The sequence below is a fragment of the Haliaeetus leucocephalus genome, unplaced genomic scaffold, assembly GCF_000737465.1.
Source record: "Haliaeetus leucocephalus isolate CR32 unplaced genomic scaffold, Haliaeetus_leucocephalus-4.0 Scaffold696, whole genome shotgun sequence".
NCBI classification, from domain to species: domain Eukaryota; kingdom Metazoa; phylum Chordata; class Aves; order Accipitriformes; family Accipitridae; genus Haliaeetus; species Haliaeetus leucocephalus.
Window position 1 is genome coordinate 5,152,857 of NW_010973132.1, and position 24,380 is coordinate 5,177,236.

The following is a 24,380-nucleotide window of genomic DNA, read 5'->3' on the forward strand; positions in this document are numbered from 1 at the left end:
TTTTCTGGTAGCACCCCAGCACCTTCTTCTCTACACACTTCACTCTGTTCCTTCAAACATGTATGAGGGCTTAGGTCATGCTTATTACTTCCTAAAGCAACAGCTCCAGACTCCGTTAGCGCACTAGCGTAGGTCCTTCTAAGGACAGCCATTCTAAATGGCCAGAAACACCACCATGGAGCAGGATCTGAAGGAATTTGGAGATCCAGCTCATATCCACTTCTCAACTGCTTACCTGAGGGAAGCAAGAAGATTCATACAGTTGCTCTATCTACTTCTCAAGAGCTTTTCAAGCAGTCAAGCCCAGTGTGTGGTGGCATAACTTACAAAAATGGCTGCCTCGGCTTTTTTCCTCCTCACAGTGGCAGGGCAGGGGCTGAGAAGTCTTTTTTTAAAGTAGCAGCCTAGAAGCAGGAGCCTACTGAAGGTGAGTAGGAAGAGGAAAAAATGATAAAGCTAAGCTAGCAAGAGCTGCACGCACTGTGGGCATAGCAGCAAGCTTATATTTTGTCAGTTAGTCCCCGAGGCTTATGACTTCATACAGTGCAGACTGTACAGACTTGGAGCGACATCTTCAAATACAGAGATCACTTAGCTTAGGAGATAGCAGGCAATTCAAAGGAACTGCCACTCAGTCAGCTAACCCTAGGACAGACATACTTCATAAAACAAGGCAAAGTTTAATCTAGAACATAGCCTAGGAAAATTGTCACCTGCATCTGCTGGGCAGCATCTTCACAGCCCACACATGAACCTCAGAACAACTGTTGACAGGCCCTTTGCTACCTTGAACAAACAAGGTGTCAGTGATTCATATGTAAAGCGGAACAGGGGGGAGAGGAAGCAAGGGGAAACCACTGCAATGCACAAGTCATAGGCAGAGATACATTTTTTTAGCAAAGTCTTTATTACAGAAATATTCACCCTCTAGACTTTTATATCTGTACATGCATTTCTTCCAGTAGGAAGATGTTGCTAAAAACAGACAAAACCAGAAAGGAAACCCAGCATGGGCTCCTTCTTACTTGCTGCTCAGCATTGGCATCTGTAACTGAACAAGAATCTTACAAATAAGAACACATTAGAGAATAGACTTTGTGCTACAAAAGCTAGCAAGCTTTACTGCTAAGAAGGGTGCCTTCTGCTATAGCAAAGGTCAGCTTGAAGGATCTGTGCAGGAGGGGGCAGGTGTCTCAAAATAGCAAAGCCTTAACAGACCTCTATAAAAACCAGTTGCCCAGTCATATTTACTCTCCCCAATCACTGCTGTGTCCAGAGGTGAGGACAGAGCAGGGACCCGCTGCCGGGGCCCTGATCCCCCACACGGGCCTTTCTTCCCAGAAGGAAAACCAAGTAGGTAGTGAAGCCATCCCCTGGAACTGCTACTAGGGTTATTTCTACCAACCCCAACCCTGACAAGAGACAGTCCCAGGACCACCTCTCTAAGGCAAATGCTCCCTCACCAAGTACCTTGTGTCAGGTCTCAGGCAAGGACCATCCACTTCTCTCTCATACAGCTTCCTGCTGTCAGGGTGACTGCACGCATGTGCAACTGCAGGAAAGCTCTTGTGCCCAAGCCACTTTTAAGACTGAGGATTTGCACCCAGCTCCCTTATTTAAGAAGCTGGGGCAGTTTTTTCCACATACATTTCCTACTTAGTTCTGCTCTACACCACTCCTTGCTGCTGGCCACTGGCTGAATAGAGCTAACAGCCCAGCCATTAAGTACAGAAACCACCCAGCCTGCGAAACTGCAAAACCAGCTACTTATCTGCTGCAGTGCTTACACTTGAGACAGAGCTCAGGATGCAGCCATGGCTCCAGACCACAGTGGAGTCAGAAGACTGGACAACTGAAATAAAAGCAACTTATCCTTGCATCCAAACTACAGAACCTGAAAGGGACACTGGTAGCAATGATGTCTCCAATATACAGCATCAGCAATCCAGTCAGATCCCTCCATATTCATAGTTAAAAACCAGAGCTAACAAATTTTATGTTCATAAAGGGGGAAGGGGAAGAATCATGTTAATCGTAACCTCTATAAAAGTTGGCAACCCAAGAATGCAACCAGCAGACTCAGCCTGGGGCTGAGTCCACGCTATGCAACAGTGTCTGAAGTGCCTCCAAGCTGACAGGAGCCAGCAAAGCAGTGCTAGGGGGAGAGGAAAAGGTAAAGAGGCAAGTGGGAGAAGCATGTAAATGTCAAATCCAGAACCCAAGGGACCCATTCCAGAAGCAGCTGAGCACCACCGCCACAATCTGCCAGGCCACACTAGGAATAGGTAGGCTTGGCTCCCTCCTGGTGGCTTCTCATCACACTCAAAGGAAAGAGCTCCACTGAAGACAAGGCATAGCTGACTCCAGAAGCAGGAGAAGCAAGTATGAGGGTAGCACTCAATTTTTCAGATGAGAGCCTAGGCTGGAAGATGCATAGTAGGAGCTGAATCAGGTTAACCACAAGGGAGGAGAAGGCCTATAAAGCACGACTAGTTACCACCACAAATCAGTGAAGCAGGTGAAGCTACAGAAGCACTGGAATCTCAACAGCAATCCTGGCTCATAGGACAAAGAGATGGGACTTCTGGGGGTAGAGACAAAGATGTGTGGGAGGAGAATGAGTGGGGAGAGGAGTTATTGTATGTTAGGCCCAGTGGGTTGTAGAATGGAGATATGAATAGTATTGTTTAACATGGAGCAGGCAGCAAAAGCATTGTCCCCTCAGGTTAATCGGTGTCTCAACTGATACGAGACAGTTAAGTTCTGCTTCTTGAAGTAGAAATAATCCAGAGGCAGGATGCAGATGGCCCAAGGGCCCTATTGCCAGAAGATCAGGCTGTATTGCAGCTCTAACAGTTCTTAGCAGAGTGGTATCAGAAATGGAATGTCACAGGAGTAATGGTCAATGGTTGGACAGTCTGGGTATGAGGCAGGAATGTTCTGTTTGCTCCTTTCTCTGTGGTGCCGTAGCTCTGGAGTCAGCCAACTCAAGACTTGGGCACTTTGGTGTAATCTTCACTGTGTATGTTCTTGCAGAGCGAAATGGACAGTATCATCCCCAGCAGCTGGAATAAGTAATGAAGAATGGGAACAAAATCAGCAACCAGACAGATAAGGTGGGAAGAAAGGGTGATACAGGGGAGCAGAATACAGTGGTCTCCTTTTAATGACACCACACAGGTGAACAGAGTTGGTCCCCAATGCAAGGAAAATGCAACAATTGGGATGATAAAAACATTTTGCTGCAAAAAGGTATGCCTTCATCTGGAATCTAGGTTATGGGCTTTTTAAGGCAACAAGTGGGATCCCACTAGTGGGATGTTGCTTGTCTCATTCTTCCTGGTTATGCAAACAGTGAATTGCCAAGCATCAGACACAGCAGCAGGAACAACAAGTAGACAGGGCTTTGTTCAATTTTTAATCCAATCAATGAAAGCAGCAGCTCAAAGCTCCAGGTAGGCACAACCAAGAGCTAGAACTGCACTGCGTATAAACCAGGTGTCTATTACTTGAAAAAATAGCCTTGCCTTTAAAAGAGACTCCATGGTAAGACAGTATAGGTTCACGTCAGGGAGTGACTTACCTCTATAACAGCAACACCAGTGCAGACCCCAAGAATGACACCAAGGTTGTCCTTCAACCACTTCTCTACACTGTCCATGCATCCCTACAGAGAAAACATGGTCACAAGGGACAGAAGCATGAATCTAAGTATCTCAAGACTGAAAATCCCTAACACATCTCCTTGTGCATGCAGGGATTATCCCAGTTACCAAGTTTCACAGTAGCTTTAGCAGAAAAGGGCAGGATCCCTGTCCCCCCTCACCCCAACTTCCATGGGTACTTCAACCAATACTGATGTGAAAAGAGTGCTCTAAATAATTCCCAGAGGAACAAGGACAAGGTGACTTCAGTGGAAGCTTCACAGGGCCCAGACATACCCACTCACCTGCTCATGAACAGGCCAGTCGGCATACGTTGCAGTACCGTTGACAGGGACATCCAGATTACAGAAATCGGTATCTATCCCAAAGTCCTTGGAGCTATTGGAGCAGGAGCAGGGATACTCAGTCATGCTTTTGTTGATAAGGATCTTATTACTTTCCCAGTCCTTTGCTCCAGCCCAGCCACAGCAAGAGATCTAACAAGCAGAGAGAAATCATCATGGTCTTACACGTTGCACTGGTAACATACTGCCCATGAAAACAAACAGACAGTAGAGGTAGAAGTACACAGGAGCTCTCCGTGTAACAACATCCATCGAGCCATACCATTTGCATGAATTACCTACATTAGAACATGACCCTGTTACCAGACGATAACCTATGCATAGGGCCATCCAGAAGACAGGGGCATTACTGCCTACCAAAGAATCACTCTTCTAGCAAGATAGGAGTTAAAGGGCCACTTCTAGCAGACTGTGAGCATAGTAGACTATAATATGCACAGGTCATCCATAAAGTTCTAGCACAACAGTCATGCTAGAATATGAATATTTTACAAGCCTTACTGCACGAGAACTAGATACTCAGATTTCAGCAGGCCGTACAGCTTGACATCAATTCTACAGAGTGTAATTTTGATTAGTTTTTGCAGATAAATACTAGCAAACCTTATCTTATTTCCAGGTGACAATGCTAAACAGAGGTAAAAGAGCAAACCAGATGTTGCTGGTGTGTCAGCTGGAGGAGGGCAGTTGTCCTGTGTGACACATTTGAGAGATTTTTTCAGTCCCTCCAGTTCATCATCAGTAGTTTGATTTGGTGAGGGAGAAGCAAGGCAGGCAAGAGATTAATGTGTTGACAAGATACCACGTGCATTCAAAGACATCTCAAAAGGATTACTACCTAGTCTTCCACTAGCAATGCCACTTCCATAGCTTTAAATGCTAAGACTTCATTCTTCTTTGAGTAGCACGCATTTTTTGATCAGACATGAAGCAGGAACTTTCCATTTTCTGGTTCCCAACGGCAAGGTACCACTGGATCCTAGCTGTGACACCCAGGGGACACCAGCAGCCACCGCACGATGGCGTCAACAAGCCACCGAGTCCCAGCGAGTCAGGACGAGTTTGCACCCGCCTGGCTGCAGCTGGGACTGGCGGGAAGATGGGATGAGAAAATTTTCCATCTGAAGAAACATTTACATTCCTATACAGCCACGTGATAAAACTGCAGTTGCTGGAGGGAAAAGCACATCAGGAAGTCCAGCAAAGACTAAGATCTTAAGCATGGATCCCAGTGCTTGCATGGTGGTACAGAGCAGAAAGGCTATCAAACTTGAGGTGGAATTTAAGGAAAATCCCCCTCCGCTCAGAAAGAAAAAGTCATGTTTCAGTCTGACATAACAGACATGAAAGCGGAGGTACAAACAGCTGAACCCCCACACCAGGACAAGCATTTCATTTCCAAACAAGTGTTGAAGATCTAGCCTCCAGAAGGAACTACCTCTGCCTCACAGCGGCTTGGAGTAACTCCAAGACTGGTCTACAGAACACCCACCCCCTTTCAAATGCTAACTCTGGTACATGAGAGGAATTAAACTTCTAACACTCAACTTCTCCACCTATACAAAACCTTCTTCTTCTGTTCCTATGTAAAAGAAGGGCTCAAGCAGGATCCTCTCTCCACAACAGTCTTAGGCTTCTCTTGAGTCCACTAGCAAGGAGATGCAACTACAGTGATAAAACATAAACGAATCATTCTCCCTCCAAGGAGGGGAAATACTGCAGGTCAGTGTTCTGCAGACCAAAGAAAAATGCTATTACTTGTACTTACTGCACATCAGTCCCATGCTGGGCATGTATTTAACCACAACAGCCAGCCAGCTCTCAAGCTTGTGCTTCGACAGTAAACAGCTATCATGACTCCAGGGTGCCTGAACACTGACCTAGCTGCTCAAGTGCCAGCCATGATGCTAAAACAGAAACCATGGGCAGTTGGATGGCTCCCAAGAACACTGACATTTGCAGAAGAGCTGTCACAATAAGCAAGCAACATGCACCAAGTAGTAAGGCAGGCAGTGCTGCTGACTTGTCTGGCAATAAGCTAGGGACTTTACTTGCTACAAAAATAGTATGCACCATGGTTTTCACACAGGCTAGCGTTCTGGAGGCCCTGCAGAGAAAGAGAAGTGTTAGGGTGCCATTTGATAGGCCAGATACACTAAGACTGGCTAGCATTGGCTGCATAGCCTAACAGCCAGCATGCGGGAATGGTTCAGGGTCTTACCTAGTAATAGCAAGCAAGACAGTTTTCTAGTCTGCAGGCACCAAACCTCTCAGGCAACTCTGTAGATCAGCCAGATCAATGTGGTATACTATTACCTCTTGCAATACCTGTTTTCCTGTCCTCAGTTTAGTTTTAAAGGCCATTGACTGCACTGACAAACAGCATCATCTGCCTCTTGCTGCCCCTCGTGACTCACCTGTGTTTGCACATAGTCCCATGCATCTTGTAAGTTCCTCTCATCATCATTCGAAGGGTCATAATTTTCAATCAGACTTCCAACTATGCGGGACAACTCTTCTTTCAGCTGGCAAGGAAAAAAGGCAGGAGAGTTAGATTAGTCAATTCCTTGTAGCCTTTTCTTTGGGGCTTAGGGTACACATAGGCAGCTTTGGTCACTCAAAAAAAGCTAACTGCAAAAAGTAACAAGTATAGATAAGGTGATATATACAGCCTCACTCTTGAAGGCAAGGCAAGACAGCAGCTTTGCTGTGCAATGCAACAGGCAAAGCACCAGTACTTCCTAGCAAGTCCTTGCCCAGGCACAGAGAAGGACTACAAACCTGATGATCAATAAGGAAACAGAACTGGGTATGGTTATCCTGGTAAGACACAGGCTGAACAACTGCAGCCTGCCCCAGACGAGAGAGAGGTGAAAGGTAAATACAAGCTGAAGGACAACATTGCCTTAAGTACTCACAGATAACTACTTCTAACCTTACCCTGCCAGCAAGACTCTGGTCCAGAATCTCAGTCACTGCAGTTCATCTCCACCGCTCAGGGAAGGTATGAGTCACCCTGCTCCTGTACGCAGCTGGGTTTCTGACATACAGCTGGTGAAAACTTCCCTTTTTCACAAGGCACTGATCTGCCTCTCCCCAAACTCCTACAACTGCTGCTTCTATATTAAGACAGGAAGTACTACAACTATCTAAACTGCTCAGTAACAGTCTTATCACAAAGCTCAGGTGTATCAAATCATCCCTTCACCCCCATTCCTTATCGAGAGATATTTACACCACCACCTTTCAGTTTGACGAGAGGTGCAAGCTACCAGCCAGCAGATGCCTTCACCTTCTTCCTCCCACCTCCTGAAGCTCTTCTCAGCCAGCCCGTACATGAGGACAGCTGTTACTGCTAAGGACAGACCCAGATCACAGGAGGTTGGAGAGAAGCATCATTAGACTGCCTGAGGGCAGGATGGGATAGAGTTACATCAGCCTGAGCACTAGGATGCTCCCACCCCATGTCTTACCTTTTTGTCTGTGGTGCTACAGCATATTTCAGAGCAGTGGAAACCGTTTTTTCCTTTCCTTCTACTGTTAAGCATTGCAAATGACCATGGCAAACACAGGGATACCCAGCAAGAGGAAGCAGTACCTACTGTTAGAGAGAAGCTTCTCTACATCAGCAACTCTTCTTCCTAGGAAAACTGCAGCTCAGCTCACTGGGATCAGCTACAGCAGACAGATGGGAGTTGCACGATCTTTCTTCTCATGAGGTCTAGCTCTTCCCTTTTTAATTACTTTGCTTCCCCTTTTCCTTCCCTTCAAATCAAGGCAACCTGACCTGGTTCTCACTAATGAGATTGGCCTCGGCTGCTGCCATAAGCCTTATCAGTTACTAAACCTCCGAGTTCCCACCCTTGCCCCTCCTGCACACTGCTGCTCCACAAGCAGGAGGAGGCACAGAGAGCTGGGTTTGTTGTCCTACCCCAGGGCCCATCTAGCCCCTTAGCTATTAGGTCAGATGGGAATCTAGTGTCACTTCTGCAAGAATCCCAGGCAGTGCCTCCGTTCTCCATCCCAGGACCCCACCACAAGCAGAGACAAGGCCTGAATTAGATGTCCCCAATCACAGCTGCATAGCGAAGCTGTATCTCTGCTCTTCTTCTACTCTTACGCAAGAACAGGCAAGAATTCTTACAAGCAGCTCTGGTTTCAAAAGATAAGGCATTTAAGTTAAAGAAAAACTCAGGCATTCTTAAGTGTTTCAGAAAGTAATTGGAGAAAGGGGAAATATTACATAAACAATAGCACAACTTTAGAGACCGCACACACAGGCAGCTCGTTCACAGGTTTAACCAGCAGAGCAGCCCAAAGGGGAAAAAAAAACCACAGGCACCTGCAGCTGATCACCCTTCCACACTTCGCAGAGGAAAATGGAAAAAGCAACAAGCTAGAAAGGCGTACTGAACATGTAGGCAGGCTTTCAACATCCTCGCCATCTTCACCCATTTAAGGCCTGTCAGGACTCACTGCTGTGTGGAGCATGATTGCTCCAAGAAACAGCTACCCTTGCTTTCTGGGCTCCTGCTGCTTCCCAGCTCTAGCTAGCTGGGTGTCAGAAGGCACAATTCCACCACCCCACAGCAGGGAAGCCACAGACCACTGCCAGAAAGCAGCAGGGCTGTCAGTCTCCCCTTCACACAGGCTTAGCGAGGAGGGAGCTGGGGGAAAGCTGAACACCAGAGGCAAGAGCACAGGTCTTTGGTTCCAGTCTTGTTCACAGAATGAATCACGCAGGCTTCTTCCACTGTCAGTCATCTATTCCTGTCGCTCTGCCTGAGACTCAAGCTAGATCCATACCCCAGAATTTATTAGCATCTAGCCTGCACAGGAAAACAGGCTCAAAACAACAGGAGGGGGCTCTCACCCCAACAGTCACTTCAGATTCCGAAACTAACCCATAGTCCATAGCCCCAGGCAAGTTGCTGCATGCCACCACACAGGCCTGTTTGCTGCAAACAATAGCTAGGAAGTAGGGCAATTCCCAAAAGACCACAGCTCTCCATCCCTCATGGCATTTAGTGCCGAGCAGCAAAGAACTGTGTGAACTAGGCTGAGAGAGACCGTGCCCAGACTCTCCCATGTTTAGGGCCTTGTGACCCACTAGACATAGCTGACCATCAACATTCAGCTCACAAAGCAGAATGCCATTTGCAACGTTTGTGACATTACTATTTTGTCGTCCCTAAAAACACCTGGCCCCAGTGCGCAGTTTCAGTCATTAACAGATGGAGGGAAATGGGTGTTACATCAACATCCTCCCAGCAGTACTGGGCAATTCCAGTCTGAAGGGGCATTCCTCTAGCAATACCCATGGGGGAGGCAAATCAGCAGCCTTCCTGTCAGAGACTCAGCCTTTTACAGTTACACTAACTCTATTTCAGCATACTTTATATGTCAGGGGTTGGGAAGGATTTTGACACTGAAAAGGAACAGATATTCCAACAAAAAACCCCATCAAGTGAATCTGTTCAGTAGCTACCAATCAAGAAAAGGACAAGTAGAGAGGAGTACAATAATCCTGTCTACTCTCCTGCAGTGCATAAATAAATACTTTAGTTACAAGAAGTGGAGGAACAAGTATCACGAGTATCCAAGATCCTTTCCTCCATTCTTGTTATTCCTTGTTTTATATCTAACCAAGTTCCTGAAGTCAGAAATAAACACAAAGAACACAATAGACATCCAGGGACTGCATCTTGAGCAGTTTTCAGTTTGCTTTGCTGTGCTCTGAGCTGCCCTGAGATGACGTACATCAAGTGAAGCAGAGCGACATTCATAGCATCACTGAAGCGCAGCCACAAACTAGTGTGTGGGAGGTTTCAGCCAAGACCTTCCTGAAACAGTTCTTCTTGGTGCTCCAGGCAGGTACTTCAGAGGATCCTGAAATAGAAGGGCTCTAGAAGAGCTTTTCTGTAAGTTCTGTTCACTGAGGACTGAACAGGAGCATCTGTTCAAAGCCCAGCTTTCCCCACCCTTCTGCTGGATCCGTACAAGTGATGATCTCGGCCACACCAGCTCCAAGGGCTGTGCAGAATAAGCCCCAGCACTTTTATTCTCTCCCTGGTCTGACTGAGGTTCAAATGAAGAGCTACAGCTCAAAAGCTGGAGTTTTCTAGAGCAGAGTGACAGCTGGAGGAGAAATACCAACGGAGGTACGGAATTTCATGTACGAAAAGTCACATTTCCCCATCGCAGGGGAATGCCCATCCCCACACCTCCTCCTCTGCATTAGTCAGAGCTGTTTGTTTAGAATCAGCAGATTGTTTAAAGTCGTAACTTTACGCACCAGCTAGCCAACATTTCGGTTTCTCCTTCAGCTCCAGCCAGCCCAGAGAGCAAGCTACATTCATACCACATTTGGCAAGGAACCCAGCCAACAGCTGCTCAGTTATCACAGCCACTTGTACAAAGTTCATATCAGCTACGCTGGGGGCCGGCACCTTCCTCCCACCCCCAAACTTCACCACCAGGCCCCATCCGTAACTTCCTCAACCACCTACTTTCAGTAACCACCTAGCAGGAGGGTTGCCTTAGGAGAAGCAAGCACAGCCACGCACTGATATAGATATACAGTTATGTGGCAAAGGACAGGGTTACCCAAAACTGGTACCAGAAACCTGAATACCAGGACAGAAGCCAGCAGGGAACCCACAGTTACAACCTGCTCCCACTGCATGAATGTGGCTCCCAGTTTAGCTGTCAAACAGCTGGAGGCCTGATCAGGCACTGCCCTGGCCAGGGAACCTACAGCCAGGATAGGCCATTGCAATGCACTTAAGTAGTTCAATATTCCCCTTACACTACTAAGCCTATTAGAGCTCTAGAAGCATACACTGTGAAACTGCATTCCTGACAAAGAGATCCACTTCAAAATGTTAAACCACTTGGCTTTAAGCTCAAACTGTAGTACAGGAACTGTCAGATACTTGAGTTTGCTCTTGAAGAAAGAGGACAGCTCTTCCAAGGAGAGTTTTACATACAGATGCAGAAGGACCGAAAGGACAGAATAAGATGACACAAGGAGGGAGGCCATTCAGAAAAGCAATCACTCAGGCTGGTAACCCCTCAAAGCACCAGTGATGACAACATGGTAGTAATCACTGCAACTACATGCCCAAATAGCAGTCTGCAGCAGGATCAAGAGGAGGTGTGGTCAAAACCCTTTCAGGAATTTATTTTTTACTGTTCCCACTACCCAAAAATAAAGCCTGCATACCAAACAGAGAGCTTCATAATCCTTGAGAAAGCAGCACTACTGAGGCTGGCAGATACAGAAGCAGCAAACTGTACAGCAAAGCTGCTGAGTGGGGTAGAGGAAAGGAGAATCCAGTTATGCCTGCTAACGGTATAGCCCAGTTTGGAAGAAAGAATTTCCATTTGTCTCCTGTTCCCCCAAACCCAGACCAAGGAAAACATGCACAGTAAGAAACACTTACCTTTTCTTTCTGGAAGTAGATGACCAGTCCAGCAGCGACCTGAGTTATAAGGATTACCATCAGGCAGGTGAAGTACTGGAAACAAAAGAGAATAGGTGACTACTATCAGCCTTTAGAAAGGTCTGCACATAACAGCACAAGTCTTAGTAAGATTTCATAGACAATAGAAGTCACAACATTGAGCCAACACCTTTGCCTGCAGATGAGCTCTGCTATCAGCAATGCTCTCCCCAGTAAAAGGCTTAAGTACAAGCATCTACATCAGACCAGTGCACTTCAATACTTCTCCCATCAGGCCAACAGGAAGACTTCAGGAGGGAGAGGGTTTAAAACTTAAAATTCACTAGCAAGCTGCTTTTAAGGAAAGTTTGACATCTGAGGTTACTTTTAAACAGTGGCAGCTACTACCATTACATTAGGAGGTGTTCCTAATGCCAGGACACACAGTGTGGCCATACTTGGTTTCCTATACATATGTGCTCTGAATAAGCAGGAGTCAAGTAGCAGGCTGAGGTGTATGAAGCTAGTGTCATCTCATCCATCACAGACAGAAAATTTCCTATAAATGAACCGTTTGAAGAGAGGTCCTTACATACAGGACGTTCCTAGTCAAGTCTCTCACAACTCTCGCACTTTCCACAGAAGCTGAACTTTGCAGCACAGCAGGACACCGTCACTCTTCCTCTTCTCTCTCCCCCTGCCCTTGACAGTTGTCCTCGCACAATGCCAACTGGGAAGTTGGGGTGGGGGGGACAAGGTACAGGGTCACCTGGGACACCTCTCCTCGGTTGCAAGTCCTCAACCCACAGTGTGTTTGCAGATAGCGTCAGCAACATCCCTTCTCATTTTGCAGAGTTTTTAGCTAATCACCAGTAATGTCTGAGGAACTGCTATTGCAGCCTGTTGACTGCTGGAGAATTTAATGGGTGCAAATTAAGAATTGGATCCAAGTTGACCTAGCAGAAGTACCATCCCCAGGAGACCTGAACCCCAGCTACAATCCAACAGATATTTTGCAGGAATTGGTGTTAAAGGTTGGATCTAAAACATAGCATGAATTCTCTCACCAGACCCAAGAGACATCGGATTTCATTGACTGCTCCAAGACAACCCAGGAAACCCATCAGCATGGTGAGAGCCCCAACACCGATGAGGACGTATGCACCAGTCTTCAGGGAGGGAGATGACATCTCTGTAGGGGCCAGGAGAGGGAACAAAATTAGCTACTGACAAAAACTACATCTGCCGTCACCATTTAGAGAACTGCCTCCATATCTACTTAAAATAGTCTGTTCTCTTCTACAAAGGGACTGCACAGAGGCGTGTTGAACATGGGGACAGAAGGCTTCTTCTGGGTGTCTTGTGATAAAGGAAGACTTTCAAAGCCAACCTGCAGGTCTCCGTTATCTCAGAGCCTGGAAGACTCAAGGTCAGTCCAAACAAATTAACCTTGTTTGGAGAAAGTTAGCTGCTTACTAGATTTTTAATTCCCTCATGAATGCACTCTGAGTGAGAGTAAGACAAAGTATGTCCTACTCCACAACTACTGCCTTTGCTTCAATTCCCTTCGCTATCTTCAAGGAAACTTTTTTTCAAGTCCCAAAACCTCTTTTTGGTTTGGCTTTTCACTATCATACACTATTCCTTTTCACTTTAATGCACTATTCCTTGTTCCAGCCATTCTGTTTTTACTTATCCACTTGCAGTCAACAGTGGGACACACAAACTCTGTGGAGTGAGACACGACGCAAGAGCTACAGCTAGTATTGAGCATAGACGATGTGACAGGTTACTTGACAAGTCAGTGTTGAATGGCTTGTGGCCAGGCACTCGCTGCAGGCTGTTGCAGCACCTGTGTATGACCCACTGCAAATAGATGCTATTCCAGGTTCAAAATAGGTATCGTGCCCAAATTAGCTACTTTTACATACCCTCCTAGCTATCCCCTGCTATTGTGTCTGGAATGACAGTGCTCTTAAACACTCAACAGTTTTTCAACCAAGTTTAGGTAGTATCATTTCAGATATGCTGGTGCTGTCAGTCCTCTCCCTTCAATATTTAGTACTGCAAGCAACAGAAGGAACTAGCTCTTACATTTGGGTTGGTCACAGGACTGTTTCTTGCAGAATAGGATTGGAGGAAGCAAGCATTACAGCACAAAAGCTGAAGAGATACTCTGTCTAGAAATAGTAACCAGAAACCTCATTTATCATTAAGAGATATTCTTAAACCCACAAGCTGCACAGTGTAGGGGAATTCTGGATGTCCAGTGACTAATGAAAATAATGTTCCCAGAGCTCAGCACTTAGTTTCCCGGACATCCCAGGAGGCAAGCTTCCTCTGAGCTCCTCGTGAGAGGAGAGTAACTGAATCCAGACTAATACTCTTCCCCCTAACACATATTTCCTCCCACTTCTGATACCTGGTACAAGTCACCAGCTTCCAAACTTTTTCCCTAGAACATGCCAAACAGAGGGGAAAAAAAACCAGTTATCAAAAAATGAACCAGAGCTGTTTGCCACACAGGTCACTTCAGACAATTCAGCCTTGATTCATTTCCAGGCCAGACTCTCCCTGGCTGGACATATGCCACAGAAACCACGATCCTGCTCCTCCTTCCTCACCAGTCCTGGGAGTCTTGCTGTGCAGGTTAGGTACTGATATTGCAAAGCATTAATTGAAGTAGCAGCTTTAGAGAAGTGGCCTTCATAAGACTACACTATTCCCTCTCCCAAAGTCTGCCCAGCCATCATACAAGTGTTCAAGTGCCTGGGTTGCAGCACCTCCACAGTGCTAGAAAGCAGTTGCTTAGTCGACTTCTCATTAGAAGAAAGAAAAAGGTATTTCCAACTCAAAAGCCCTTCAGAGAAGTGACAGTGGCAGGGGGACAGGAGCTGGTGCTTGCACTTCTCATCTGCAGCACTTCTCATCTGCAATACATCTTGTCTTGCAAGAGAAGGCTCTGCTGGCAAGACGACTCCTGCTCTGTTTGCTGTCACTCCGTGTTTTCCTCTGCGCTGGGCGGGTGGCCAAGCAAGTACAACAGGCTCCTTTGGCAGCAGCTGGAGTGCCCTGCTGTGCAGAGCTCCTTCCCTGATGCCTGGGTTACTAAAGCAGAGGGAAAGAGGGGCAAGGCATGGGAAAGGAAGCAAGGGGGGAGGGAGAAAGAGCTGATGCTGGAAATCTCCAGGAAGGAAGCTAAATCCTTAAATGCCCTGTTAGCGGAGATTCTGGGTAAAATGGGAAGAAGCAGTGTCAAGCTCCGGGACTTCATACCTCCAGAAGTGGCACCTACACCCATCAGACTGGCAGAACAGCTGCTGGCCCACTGGTATTAAACATGCCTCAGACCATCAGGGGTGCTGCAAATAGCCAGACCCTGATAAGGTCCTTTTTGGCTGCCTGTGCTAAAAGGGCGTTTCTGCTCATGCCCCCACTTTATTAACCAACACCCCTTGTTGTGCTTCTTGCCCTTCTAGTACTGCAGGAGGAAGCCAGATGCCACAACGTGACAAACAGAGCAAGCAGCAGTATCTGTGTGTATGGCATTAGTGGGGGGTGTTGTCTCCACCCAGCACCTTCCAAAGCCAGGCCAGAGTGTTCAGCAGGACTTGGGAGATAAAGTCCTTTGCAAGATCAGTGTAGCTGGGAGCAGGGCTATGAATGCCATTACTGTTCATTCCCTGGGGCTGCAAGCAGTGTGCAGGCAGCCCTCCTGCAGCATCTGACACTGGAGCCAGAGTCAGCAATCCTGGAGGTAGTATCAATGGGTAACCAGACCCATCAAGCAGAAAAGTTGTTTGAAGCCCCCTCTAGCAAAAAGCGCAAAGGAAGCAGAGCTTGTGAAAGATGGAGCTGAGCCACTCCTTCGGTGAGAGTCCGCTTACAGCCCTGCGAAGCCCAGGCTCTGCTAAGCCAGCTCAGTTTTTTGGTCGTTGCAGAAAGCAGACCCTCTGTTAAGACTCAAGTGGATGCTCTTGGCTGACTTAAAGGGGAAGGAAGCTAGCCCCTTGCACGTGCGGCAACACAAAACACCTCTGATGGCCAGACTAAGTCTCATGAAGTGTGTATAATCAAGTATGTTTTAGAAGTCAGAGCACTAAAGACTTCAGACCCACACCTTCCATCCCCCCTCAGATCTACATCCTCTACTGCTTAGGAACAAATATACTGACTACTTTCAATGTACGTGAAGCATCAATAAAACCAGGTACTTTCTTTCTTTGGCATTTAAAACAGTCAAATTGAAATAGATCCTCACGGAAAGCAGTGGGATCATAGGGGACTCACATAGCAAAACTACACTAAGGCATCGGGGGCCTTCAGACACAATGGTAATAAGGAAGATGTTGTGGAAACACAGAGCATGCAGTGAAAACAGGATGAAATACTAGTCCCTATGTTTAAGTTGAAGTATTTGGATTGTTGGGTGAAGAGGCAATGGTCTCCCTCAGTCTGACCCTGGTGTTGCAATCCACAAGACTAGGAGGAATGCTGTGTCTCCAGGGTTGCTCCCTTTCACCCTGTCCCTGATAGAGTCCCATCTTGCTATACACCATGTTACTGCTCAGGTCACAGATCACGCATAAAAGTACTGCCGTCCCTAGACTACACCATGGCCAAGCACAGCCCCGGACTACAGTCAGTTCAGAAGGAGAAAGAAGATGAAGAAAAATGTTCTTACGTAGAACTGCAATGAAACTGGTTTTGTCGGCCAGAATCCATATTCCAAAACCCAGGATCACAGCGCCCAGAATCTGAAAGAGTAAGAACAAAACACATATAGCTTGCTTATTAGCTTACACAAATAAGACGAGGCAGTCACTGTTCTCCATATTTCCAGAGTAAAAGCAACCATTCTTTTGCTGCTCCCACCCATCTCTCCCATGCTACTCCTCCCAAAGTAAACAGGATTAGCACGACTCCAGGAAGAGCACCTCAGCCAACTGCACAGGACCCCCAGGTTCTGCTCGGCAGTCCTTCACATGGTATTTTAGTAGTACACAATATTGTACAGGACCGCTGTTCAAAACAGTCTGAGGAAGAGATGCCCTGCTGCTAGAAACCTTGCTGACAGCAGCAAAAGGTAAGTGCACTGTTTCTGTCAAGAACTGAGGAAGGACAAACACATCTAAGCATATGATTGTAAAGATTTTTTTGAATAGAGAAATCCCTGACCCTATGGGACCAGGCTGGGAGCCAGCTGACAAAGGATTAGATATCTAGCAGCTGGAACCTTCCCAGGAAGGAAATCTTCAGCTCTGTTATAACCTTATGGCTTCAACCCACAAATGCAAAAAACCAGCAGCATTCATTTTACATGCAGGTTCCCCTGAGTGAAGTGCTTTGCCCCTTCCAAAGCCAAGCTTAGGCATTTTGGCTTGGCCACTACTTTATGCCAGAACACCCCAGCCCCTCAAACCAACACATCTTACCACCAACGGAGAGTCAAGCATTATGAAACATCAGCCAGTCTCTGCCTCACTCGCCACACAGTCTTATCTAGGGCAAGGATTAGCAGAGCAATATGTCTCTGTGAGGACTCAGCTGAATCCATACTTCGAACCGCAAAGGCAAGGAACATACAGTTTTCCCATCTCATTTTGAAGAGGGGGGTGAGGGGAAGAATGCTTCCAGGTATCACCATGTTTTATGCTACACTGTGAGGCATTTGCATGTAGATGACCCCAGCTACCAAATTAGGATGGCAGCACCATTATACCCATAATAAAGTAACTACGCTGAGAAGCCTGTAAGTCTGCGGGTTTGGCAAGAAGTTGAAATTTATGCTGTTCAGCCAACTAAAAGTAGCAAAGGCTGGAAACCACTTGTGCAAAGATCTAAAACAGACTTTGAAGAAACAAGGGAAGGACAAGGAGTACAAGTGAGATGCTTCCAGAGGACATGAACTGCAAGCAGCAGTTCTTACACTAGCAGGATTTCAAGATAGGATGAAGTGAAATACTAAATAAACCAAAAGGGCTGAAGAGAGATTGCAATTCTGTGCTTCATTAGAGAATGTTCTGATATTTGGGAGACAAGCCAAACCCCCACCTGAAGGAAGCTGGTAGAGAGCGTTGTATGGACAGGCATTGGCTCCACAATTTGAAAGTTTACACTATGCTTCATCTCCTCAGACAAAGAAGCTTTTCTGAGCAAAGATAAAGCAACAGTCTGAAATAAGCTGCTTGCAAGCTTTCCTGGCTTGGCAGAGGGCACAACATGTAGTTAGCTCTGGGGACAGAATTAGAAAGTCACCAAGCAAGTTCCCACCTATGAAGATGGATCAAGAAGACCGACTCAGCTGCAGAAAGCATGTAGCTGTTGTATCTCACAAAAAAAAAAAGAAAGAAAAAGATAAAAAGACAAGATGGCAGTAACAAGAATTCCCCCTTGCCTTATGTCCCAACATGCTGCACCTCAGCACTCAAATCTGCTGATCAAAATAGAAAGGCCCCTTGAACACGCAACAGCTGTAGAGGCTAAAAAATTCCTCTCAAACTTGGTATTGCCAAGAACTGCTGAATTTACAGTTCAAGGCAGTGTCACATTTAAACTATAGTCTTAATAAAATATTTGTCTTAACAAAGATGAAAACCGGGCTGTATGTGACATCTCTTTTGGCTCGCTGACCCTGAAATGTCACCTAAGTTTTGCTGTCGCTGACAAAACACAGAACGGCTGCTGAGCTGAGTGCCTGGGAAGTTATTTGTTATGAGGTGCTCAGACTATCCAAGGCCTGTTTTCACTCTGATCTTTGCTCTAGTTCACAACTCATGCGTTTGCCAGGAGCTGCTGTGGAAAACACTAAAGGGGAAGGCAGGGAAAAAATAAACCACAAGGAGAAAACACTGTCCTATTAACAACAGTATATTTACCTCCTAGCAGGACAGTATCTCTGCTCAGCATCTTCAGGAGTTTCCTTAGCATAGCGAGGCTGCTTCTGTCACTGGCTTGGTTTCAGACCCAGCTGTCCTCCCCCAGCGCTACCTGCCTTCACACTCAGATTGCAGGAGGTAACACTGAGCCTGGCACAGGGGCCAATAAAGGCTCCTAAACTCCAGGCTTTGTTTCAGGTAGTAGCTTTGTGCTCCATTTACAGCAGGGTTAGAAGTAGGACAGACAGTTACATATTCTAAATAAATAGTTTCCAGAGACTGTTGAACTTGTCTCAAAGAACTGTTTTCTCTTTAAAGAGAAGCATCTGCTGTGGCCTGTGTCTGCTACCCAAGAAGGTAGCAATGTGTTTAGTTTTCATTAGAGAAACTAAGCTTATACTCCAAGCTTACTTTTTTGTATCTTTTGTAGCACATAGGCTAGCAGTCCAAATAACCTTCTTCCCTTTAACCAAAGCAGGTCAAACCTTTCCCTGAAGTAAGGCTCCAAGACTGCAAAATACCAAGTCCCTGAACTACTTCAGCTATAGCAAAGGACCTTCTCACAGACCTCGAGCTGTAGAGAAGTGCTATTTCAATGACTAACTTCTACAAGAGTCACTAGCATGTCTCTAAAGGCTTAATTCATCAGCTCTAAACAAGGCTTGAGAACACACTTCAGACAGCGAGGGCTGGCCTGCACAGGGTGCAATCACAGAGGCTCAGCTCAAGGTCCAGAGCAGATACAGAGCTCCATCACCAGCATCAACGTTCCCATTTGTGCAAGCGCTCTCCTCAACAAAACTCGGCAGCTCTGGGAGACCAGCATGAGGTATGCAAAACCTGTCCGTGCCAGGAGCTCACAGCAACACAACAGAAGCAGTTTCTCTGCTAGATTAATACTCATCTACCACATTGTATGAGCTCAAGAATTCAGATCTTGAACAACCATAACGGAAAAAGCTTCTCATGTGAACTACTTCCTATGACAGTAGGAAGGGAGTTACTCAAGGGAGTAATGGATACCACCTCCCTCAACATCTGGCATGTGCAAAAAGCCTGCCGTCGGTCAAGACAGAAGCATGCTCAAAATCTTCGCTCTAGAGAAGTATCAGGCTCCCCACCAGAACACAGCAGCTTCAGAGACCTCAATTCCACAGAGCAGCCTGAGGGGAAGACAGCGCCTGTGCTGCACAGCGGGCTTACCAAAGAGCTCCTTAAAGCAGCTTCTCCCTTTAGTCAGCACAAACCTCCTCACATCCCACCTTAAAATTCTTACTCTTCAGGCCCAGCTCAGTGCATCAGATCAGCTTTCCCCAAGAGGAAGAGGGGCTGGCTGCTACACCAGAGGAGTTGGTTTGGAGCAGAGTGTGCACAGGACAAAGAACAGCTGCTTCCCATCACTTGCAACCCAGACAGGAGCGCTCAAGCCTCCCCAAGACCCGCAGAAGGATTCAGCGCCTGCCATCCTCCCAGTCTTGCAAAACATAGGAAAATGTTTTTCAGCGCAGACGTGGGTCAGCCAGACAAAGCAGTTCAACTCTGCCTCCTGACAGCGTGGCTATCCGTGCAGGCTGCCCACGACCATGCCTGGCTCAGCAGAGAGGGGAGAGGAGGGCAATATGGAATAGAGGTGCCACAATGACCACTGATAGCATCCAGCAAAAACAGCGTCAGTGTTGGAAGGCACCGTAGTATTTCAGGCTGTTGTCTTTCTCCCTTCCTCCCATGGTAGGCTGACTTTCTTGAAGAGAACTTTCTCTATACAGAGGTTAGCTAATGAACTTGGACCTAGGCTCAGGGATAAAGGAAGACTGACAGCGCCCAGGTACTGGGCTTCAGCAAGACTCAAAAACTGCCTTAACAAATGCAGCTCTGCTTCTCAGGGTAGACTGGTTAAGTTACATGCTGCTTAAAAAGTTATCATGTCTTCAAAAGAGGATATAGCCTGGATGCTAATGTCTTCAGAGGAGTCCTGCACTAGTAGGAGGACAGGCCTGGACTCAGCTGGTTTTTTCCTACCCTTAAAGTGGACCAAATCATACTCTGAAAGATCTAGTGGCACTTGAAAAACCTCTCCTCTCCCCTCTCTCCCAAGAGTCTTCCCCACAGCTGCTTTCAGCACCCCTGACTTTCGGCCCTTAGACTAGAGCTAACTACCCTTAGGATGCAAGCAAACCGCAGAGAGAAGACAGCCAGCAGAGTAAGCCAAGGGAAACCAGATCCAGATGTGCCTCAAGTTCAAGCCCATGTGCCAGCAGCACAGCACAGCCATGGAGGAAGCAAGAGTGAAGCTGCGTGCAGGGACAGAGACCAGAAAGCAGTGCTCACCTTATCATGCTCCATTTCCCTCCCTGCCCTCACAGCCTGGCCCTTCCTTCCCCTTACATGCTGCACAAAGGGTAACGATATCAGACAGGCTATTTTCTTGCTGATATGTGGAAAGCTGAAACCTTATGCTTCCCGGCTATACCATCCCTGCGGGAGGGCAGCACCAACAGTACCATCACCATCCAGATGATACACAATATCTAAACTTCACAAACCGATGCATGCAAGGATGTGTGTGGCCCTCCCAGACCCACTCTGATCCAAAAGGAGCTCACCTTTTCCTAAGCCTCACACTTGAAAATAACTGCATCTAGTGGTCTGCCTCATTTCCCCAGGCAAGCCTGCCCCAGTCTCCCCCACCTCCCAACTCCATTTCAAATAGGGAACTTGGACTAATTCATCTTGTTAAAAATCAAAACCAGCCGTTGGGACTCAAACAAAATTAGAGTTGTTCTTTGAAGCCTGCCTGGCCTATTTAGAAGGGCACTGCCATTACTTGGCAGGTTTTGTAGCTTTGCTGCTGAGGGGCAGCTCAGCTGCTGCTCCAGAAGTGGCAGAGAAAGTAGTTACAACTACTCTCCTTCCAGAACGGACCCGTAACTCCTGTTTTCCCCTCCCACTGCAGGGAGGGAGCTGTGTGCATTGGAGACAGTAGGTGGGTACTGGGAGCAGAGCTGCTTGACGTACCCGGGAGCCCCACAGCAGCTCTGATGTCCCTCAGCTTCAGGGATTCCCTCCTTCCTTCCAAAACTCTGGCCATTTTCTTTAATAAACACACTGGGCCAACATCCAGAAAAAAACACTTTTCCAGCTGATTTTAGTCCAAGCCTTCCTTTCTACTCTGCAGATGCCCACGATACTTACAAGGAACAGGAGATTGAAGAGGAAGAGGAAGTACTTGGTGACTTTTAGGCAGCCAGACCCCATCTTTTTTCACTTTCAGGACCTGAGAGGAAAGCAGACAGACAACCATTTATGTTAGTGACGTGTCCTTCAGGCAGTTTCAGAGCAACACCCTTACCCTGTGCAGAACTCTGGATCGTCTGGTGGGTCTCAGAGCAGATGCACAGAAAGCACGTGCTCTGTAAACTACTGGAGCTGCCTTTTCAGGGCAGCAAAACAGGACACCGCCATCACTACAAACAGCCATTGCTGCCAAGATCTCCTGGAGAGTGACAAAGGGCTATCAGCAGTTACAGAAGGGATTTCATCACAAATACGCTGCTAATTCCATCACTATTTATACAGACTTTGCATTAATAGCATCAACCAAAACACCAACTCTAGTTATCACTCCCAGCAGAAAAAAAGGCATGCACTTATCGGAAGAAGGAGCTCACGAGGCCAGCTCCCTCCCCCGAAGATCTCATCTCCTCGTGATCCCTAAGCAGCTGAGGGAGCACTGAAGAGCAAGGCCAAAGGGTCAGTTTAAAAGGCAGCATTAAATCAAGCTTCCTGTGCACAACTTGGCACCTGATGCTTTGACAACACATGAAGACCAGCGAGTCTGCTCCATGGTTACATACTACCAATTCTGCTGCAAGATCAAGATGGGCAAGATTTCAATAAGTCCCAGTTTCCAAAGCCAGTCTCAGAAGTTCAAGGCAGTGTGGGAGCCCTGATAGGACAGGATGCTGGTTTTAGTTTGTTAGTACCAGCCACAAAAGCTACACACATCCATGGGGTGGCTAGCAAGCAATACAGAGAAGGCAAGAGACAAACTCCAGGGCAGGTCTTCACACAGAGAGAAGGTACTTTACTGTATCTAAGGTTAACTCTGCTCAATTACCATGGCTGAAGCTTATGTAAAGCATGAGAAGAGATGACAAGGTTGCTCTTCACACTACAAATTAGGCAGCTTATCAGCAATGGATCCTCATCAAGTCTTTGCACTATGGGACCCAGGGAGTAAATAGATCTGTATTACTGCAAGCTACTTCAATTCTCACTTGTCTGACAGCAAAGAGCTCAGAAGCTAGAAAAAATCCCACAGACTATCCTGCTACCGGAATAAGCCTCCTCCTGGGGAAGCAGCACAGCTGAGTAACACATAAGGACCGGTGGGGGAACATCTCAGAGGTCAGCTTTCCTACTTCTTCTTCCTCCCCCATGCTCAGTTATGCTTCCTGCGTAGGCAACAGGGGGCTTTTAAGTTCCTTAAAATTTGCTCTAGCAAGCTCCTTGCTAAAACCAGACCATGCTGCTTTAAGAAGCAACAGCTAGAGGAAGAGCAATACGAGGCTGGGGTCACCAGCCTGGCCTGGGAAGAGCCAGCCCCAACAGACAGCAAGGTCAGCAGGATTCCCTGCTGCGAGCCTGGGTGTACTGAGGGTCACTGGAGCCCAGTATGTTCTTTTGTTTCAATCAAAGGCTTTTGCTTAATCCTGTTAAATATTTAGGTTAACTCTGGAGCTAAACTGGTATGTGGGCCTTGTTATAACTGGCTAGTCTTCCCACCAAGCAATGGTCACCCTCCAGCTACCAGGAGAGAGCATGAGTTTGAACTCTGAGGCTGAAGACACCACTACTGCTCTAACTTCAAGGAATGACATAGCTAGAGGTTGTGCTAAGCTCATCACTGCACAGCACCTAGCAACATGCTATTGAGATGGGAAAGCAGCACAGAAATACAGTATCAGCCAGCTGTGCTACAGGTTGATCTTAAAAATCCCATCTATATAGCAGTCATTGCACCTAAAGAGCTCTTACCGCACAGCGAGGTTAGCATCATCTCAGTCATTTTTTATTCAGTTAACTCCTCAGGTCAGAGTCCATAAAGCCAGTGGCATCCAAAAGTAGGTCCTTCAAATTAGCTGGGGAAAGCTCCTGTAATAGTTTCTGGTTCATACTTACATCAAATATCAAACACATATTCCCATTCCCATTTCCAGCCCCCCCCCCCAGGTGCAGCCATTGGCTATGAGCTGGTTCTGTTCCAGCACAGATGCACTATACAACAGCTGCATCACTACCAACCTATGAAAAGTGAGTGAAGCCTCTCTGTTAGCAGACTTTTACCCTTGGTTAATGACAGCAAGTTTATTCAACAAGCCTTGCCCACATTAGAGCTTCTCTCCTACAACAAATCATATGACAGCTTGCTGTCACAGAACAGCTGTAACCCAAAGACTACCGTGCCCTTCAAGGGTATCTCAGAAAAGGAGCAAGTGTTTGAGCAGGGAGAGCACAAACGTTGCTTCCTTCAGACTCTGTGCTTCCCTCCTTTCCTCTGCAGGAGAAACATTCTCTCAGGCCATTAATCCTGGCAGGCACCAACACCTAAGACTGCACTTGGAGAGGATAACTAAGACATAAGTTTTCCCATCCAGCTGGCTTGCTTACTGGCTTCACCATGAACACATCTCCTCTTAATAGCATGACAAACTGGAGCCTGGCAGTCTAACCAGAACATTGAGGCAGCCAGGTCCCTAGGTGATGATGAATGTCTGTTGTGGGGGATACAAGTGTTTTTCTACTCTTCAACCTAGCCAAGAGCTAAGCTAGGTAATAACTTCCTGCACAAGGCACTGGACTTCTTACCTTAAGATGTCCAGTCCCAGGTGCAATCCTCCTTATTTTCAAACTGGAGGGGCAACTCCCAGTACTTGGCGATTTGCTTCCTAGCACTAAGTAGCCATGTGCTGCCCATTTCCAACTCTGTCCACACTACTTTGATTAGTCAGGAAAACAGAGATTTGCAGAGCTGTTAGGATCTTTGCA

At 46.8% G+C, this 24,380-nt stretch overlaps 1 protein-coding gene across 1 annotated transcript; it reads right to left on the reverse strand.

The window, feature by feature from the left end:
- Positions 1–888: 888 nt before the first annotated feature.
- CD82 (CD82 molecule) lies at positions 889–21,609 on the reverse strand. Its single transcript, XM_010580170.1, has 8 exons — positions 21,525–21,609; positions 16,139–16,211; positions 12,522–12,646; positions 11,455–11,529; positions 6,427–6,534; positions 3,950–4,141; positions 3,584–3,667; positions 889–3,065 (listed from the first exon to the last, which is right to left on the reverse strand). The coding sequence occupies exons 1-8, from the start codon at positions 21,585–21,587 to the stop codon at positions 2,988–2,990; spliced, it is 798 nt and encodes a 265-aa protein (XP_010578472.1). The 5' UTR covers positions 21,588–21,609; the 3' UTR covers positions 889–2,987.
- Between the last annotated feature and the right edge of the window lie 2,771 nt (positions 21,610–24,380).

What these genes read in the sequence shown, in the direction of transcription:
- CD82 (XM_010580170.1), bottom strand. Translation starts at nt 21,587, where the DNA reads ATGGGGTCTGGCTGCCTAAAAGTCACCAAGTACTTCCTCTTCCTCTTC. An exon ending in TCCGATGTCTCTTGGGTCTG is followed by an intron (nt 11,530 to 12,521) that starts GTGAGAGAATTC and finishes TTTTGTTTCCAG; the next exon opens with TACTTCACCTGCCTGATGGT. An exon ending in GGGACTATGTGCAAACACAG is followed by an intron (nt 4,142 to 6,426) that starts GTGAGTCACGAG and finishes TCTGCTTGTTAG; the next exon opens with ATCTCTTGCTGTGGCTGGGC.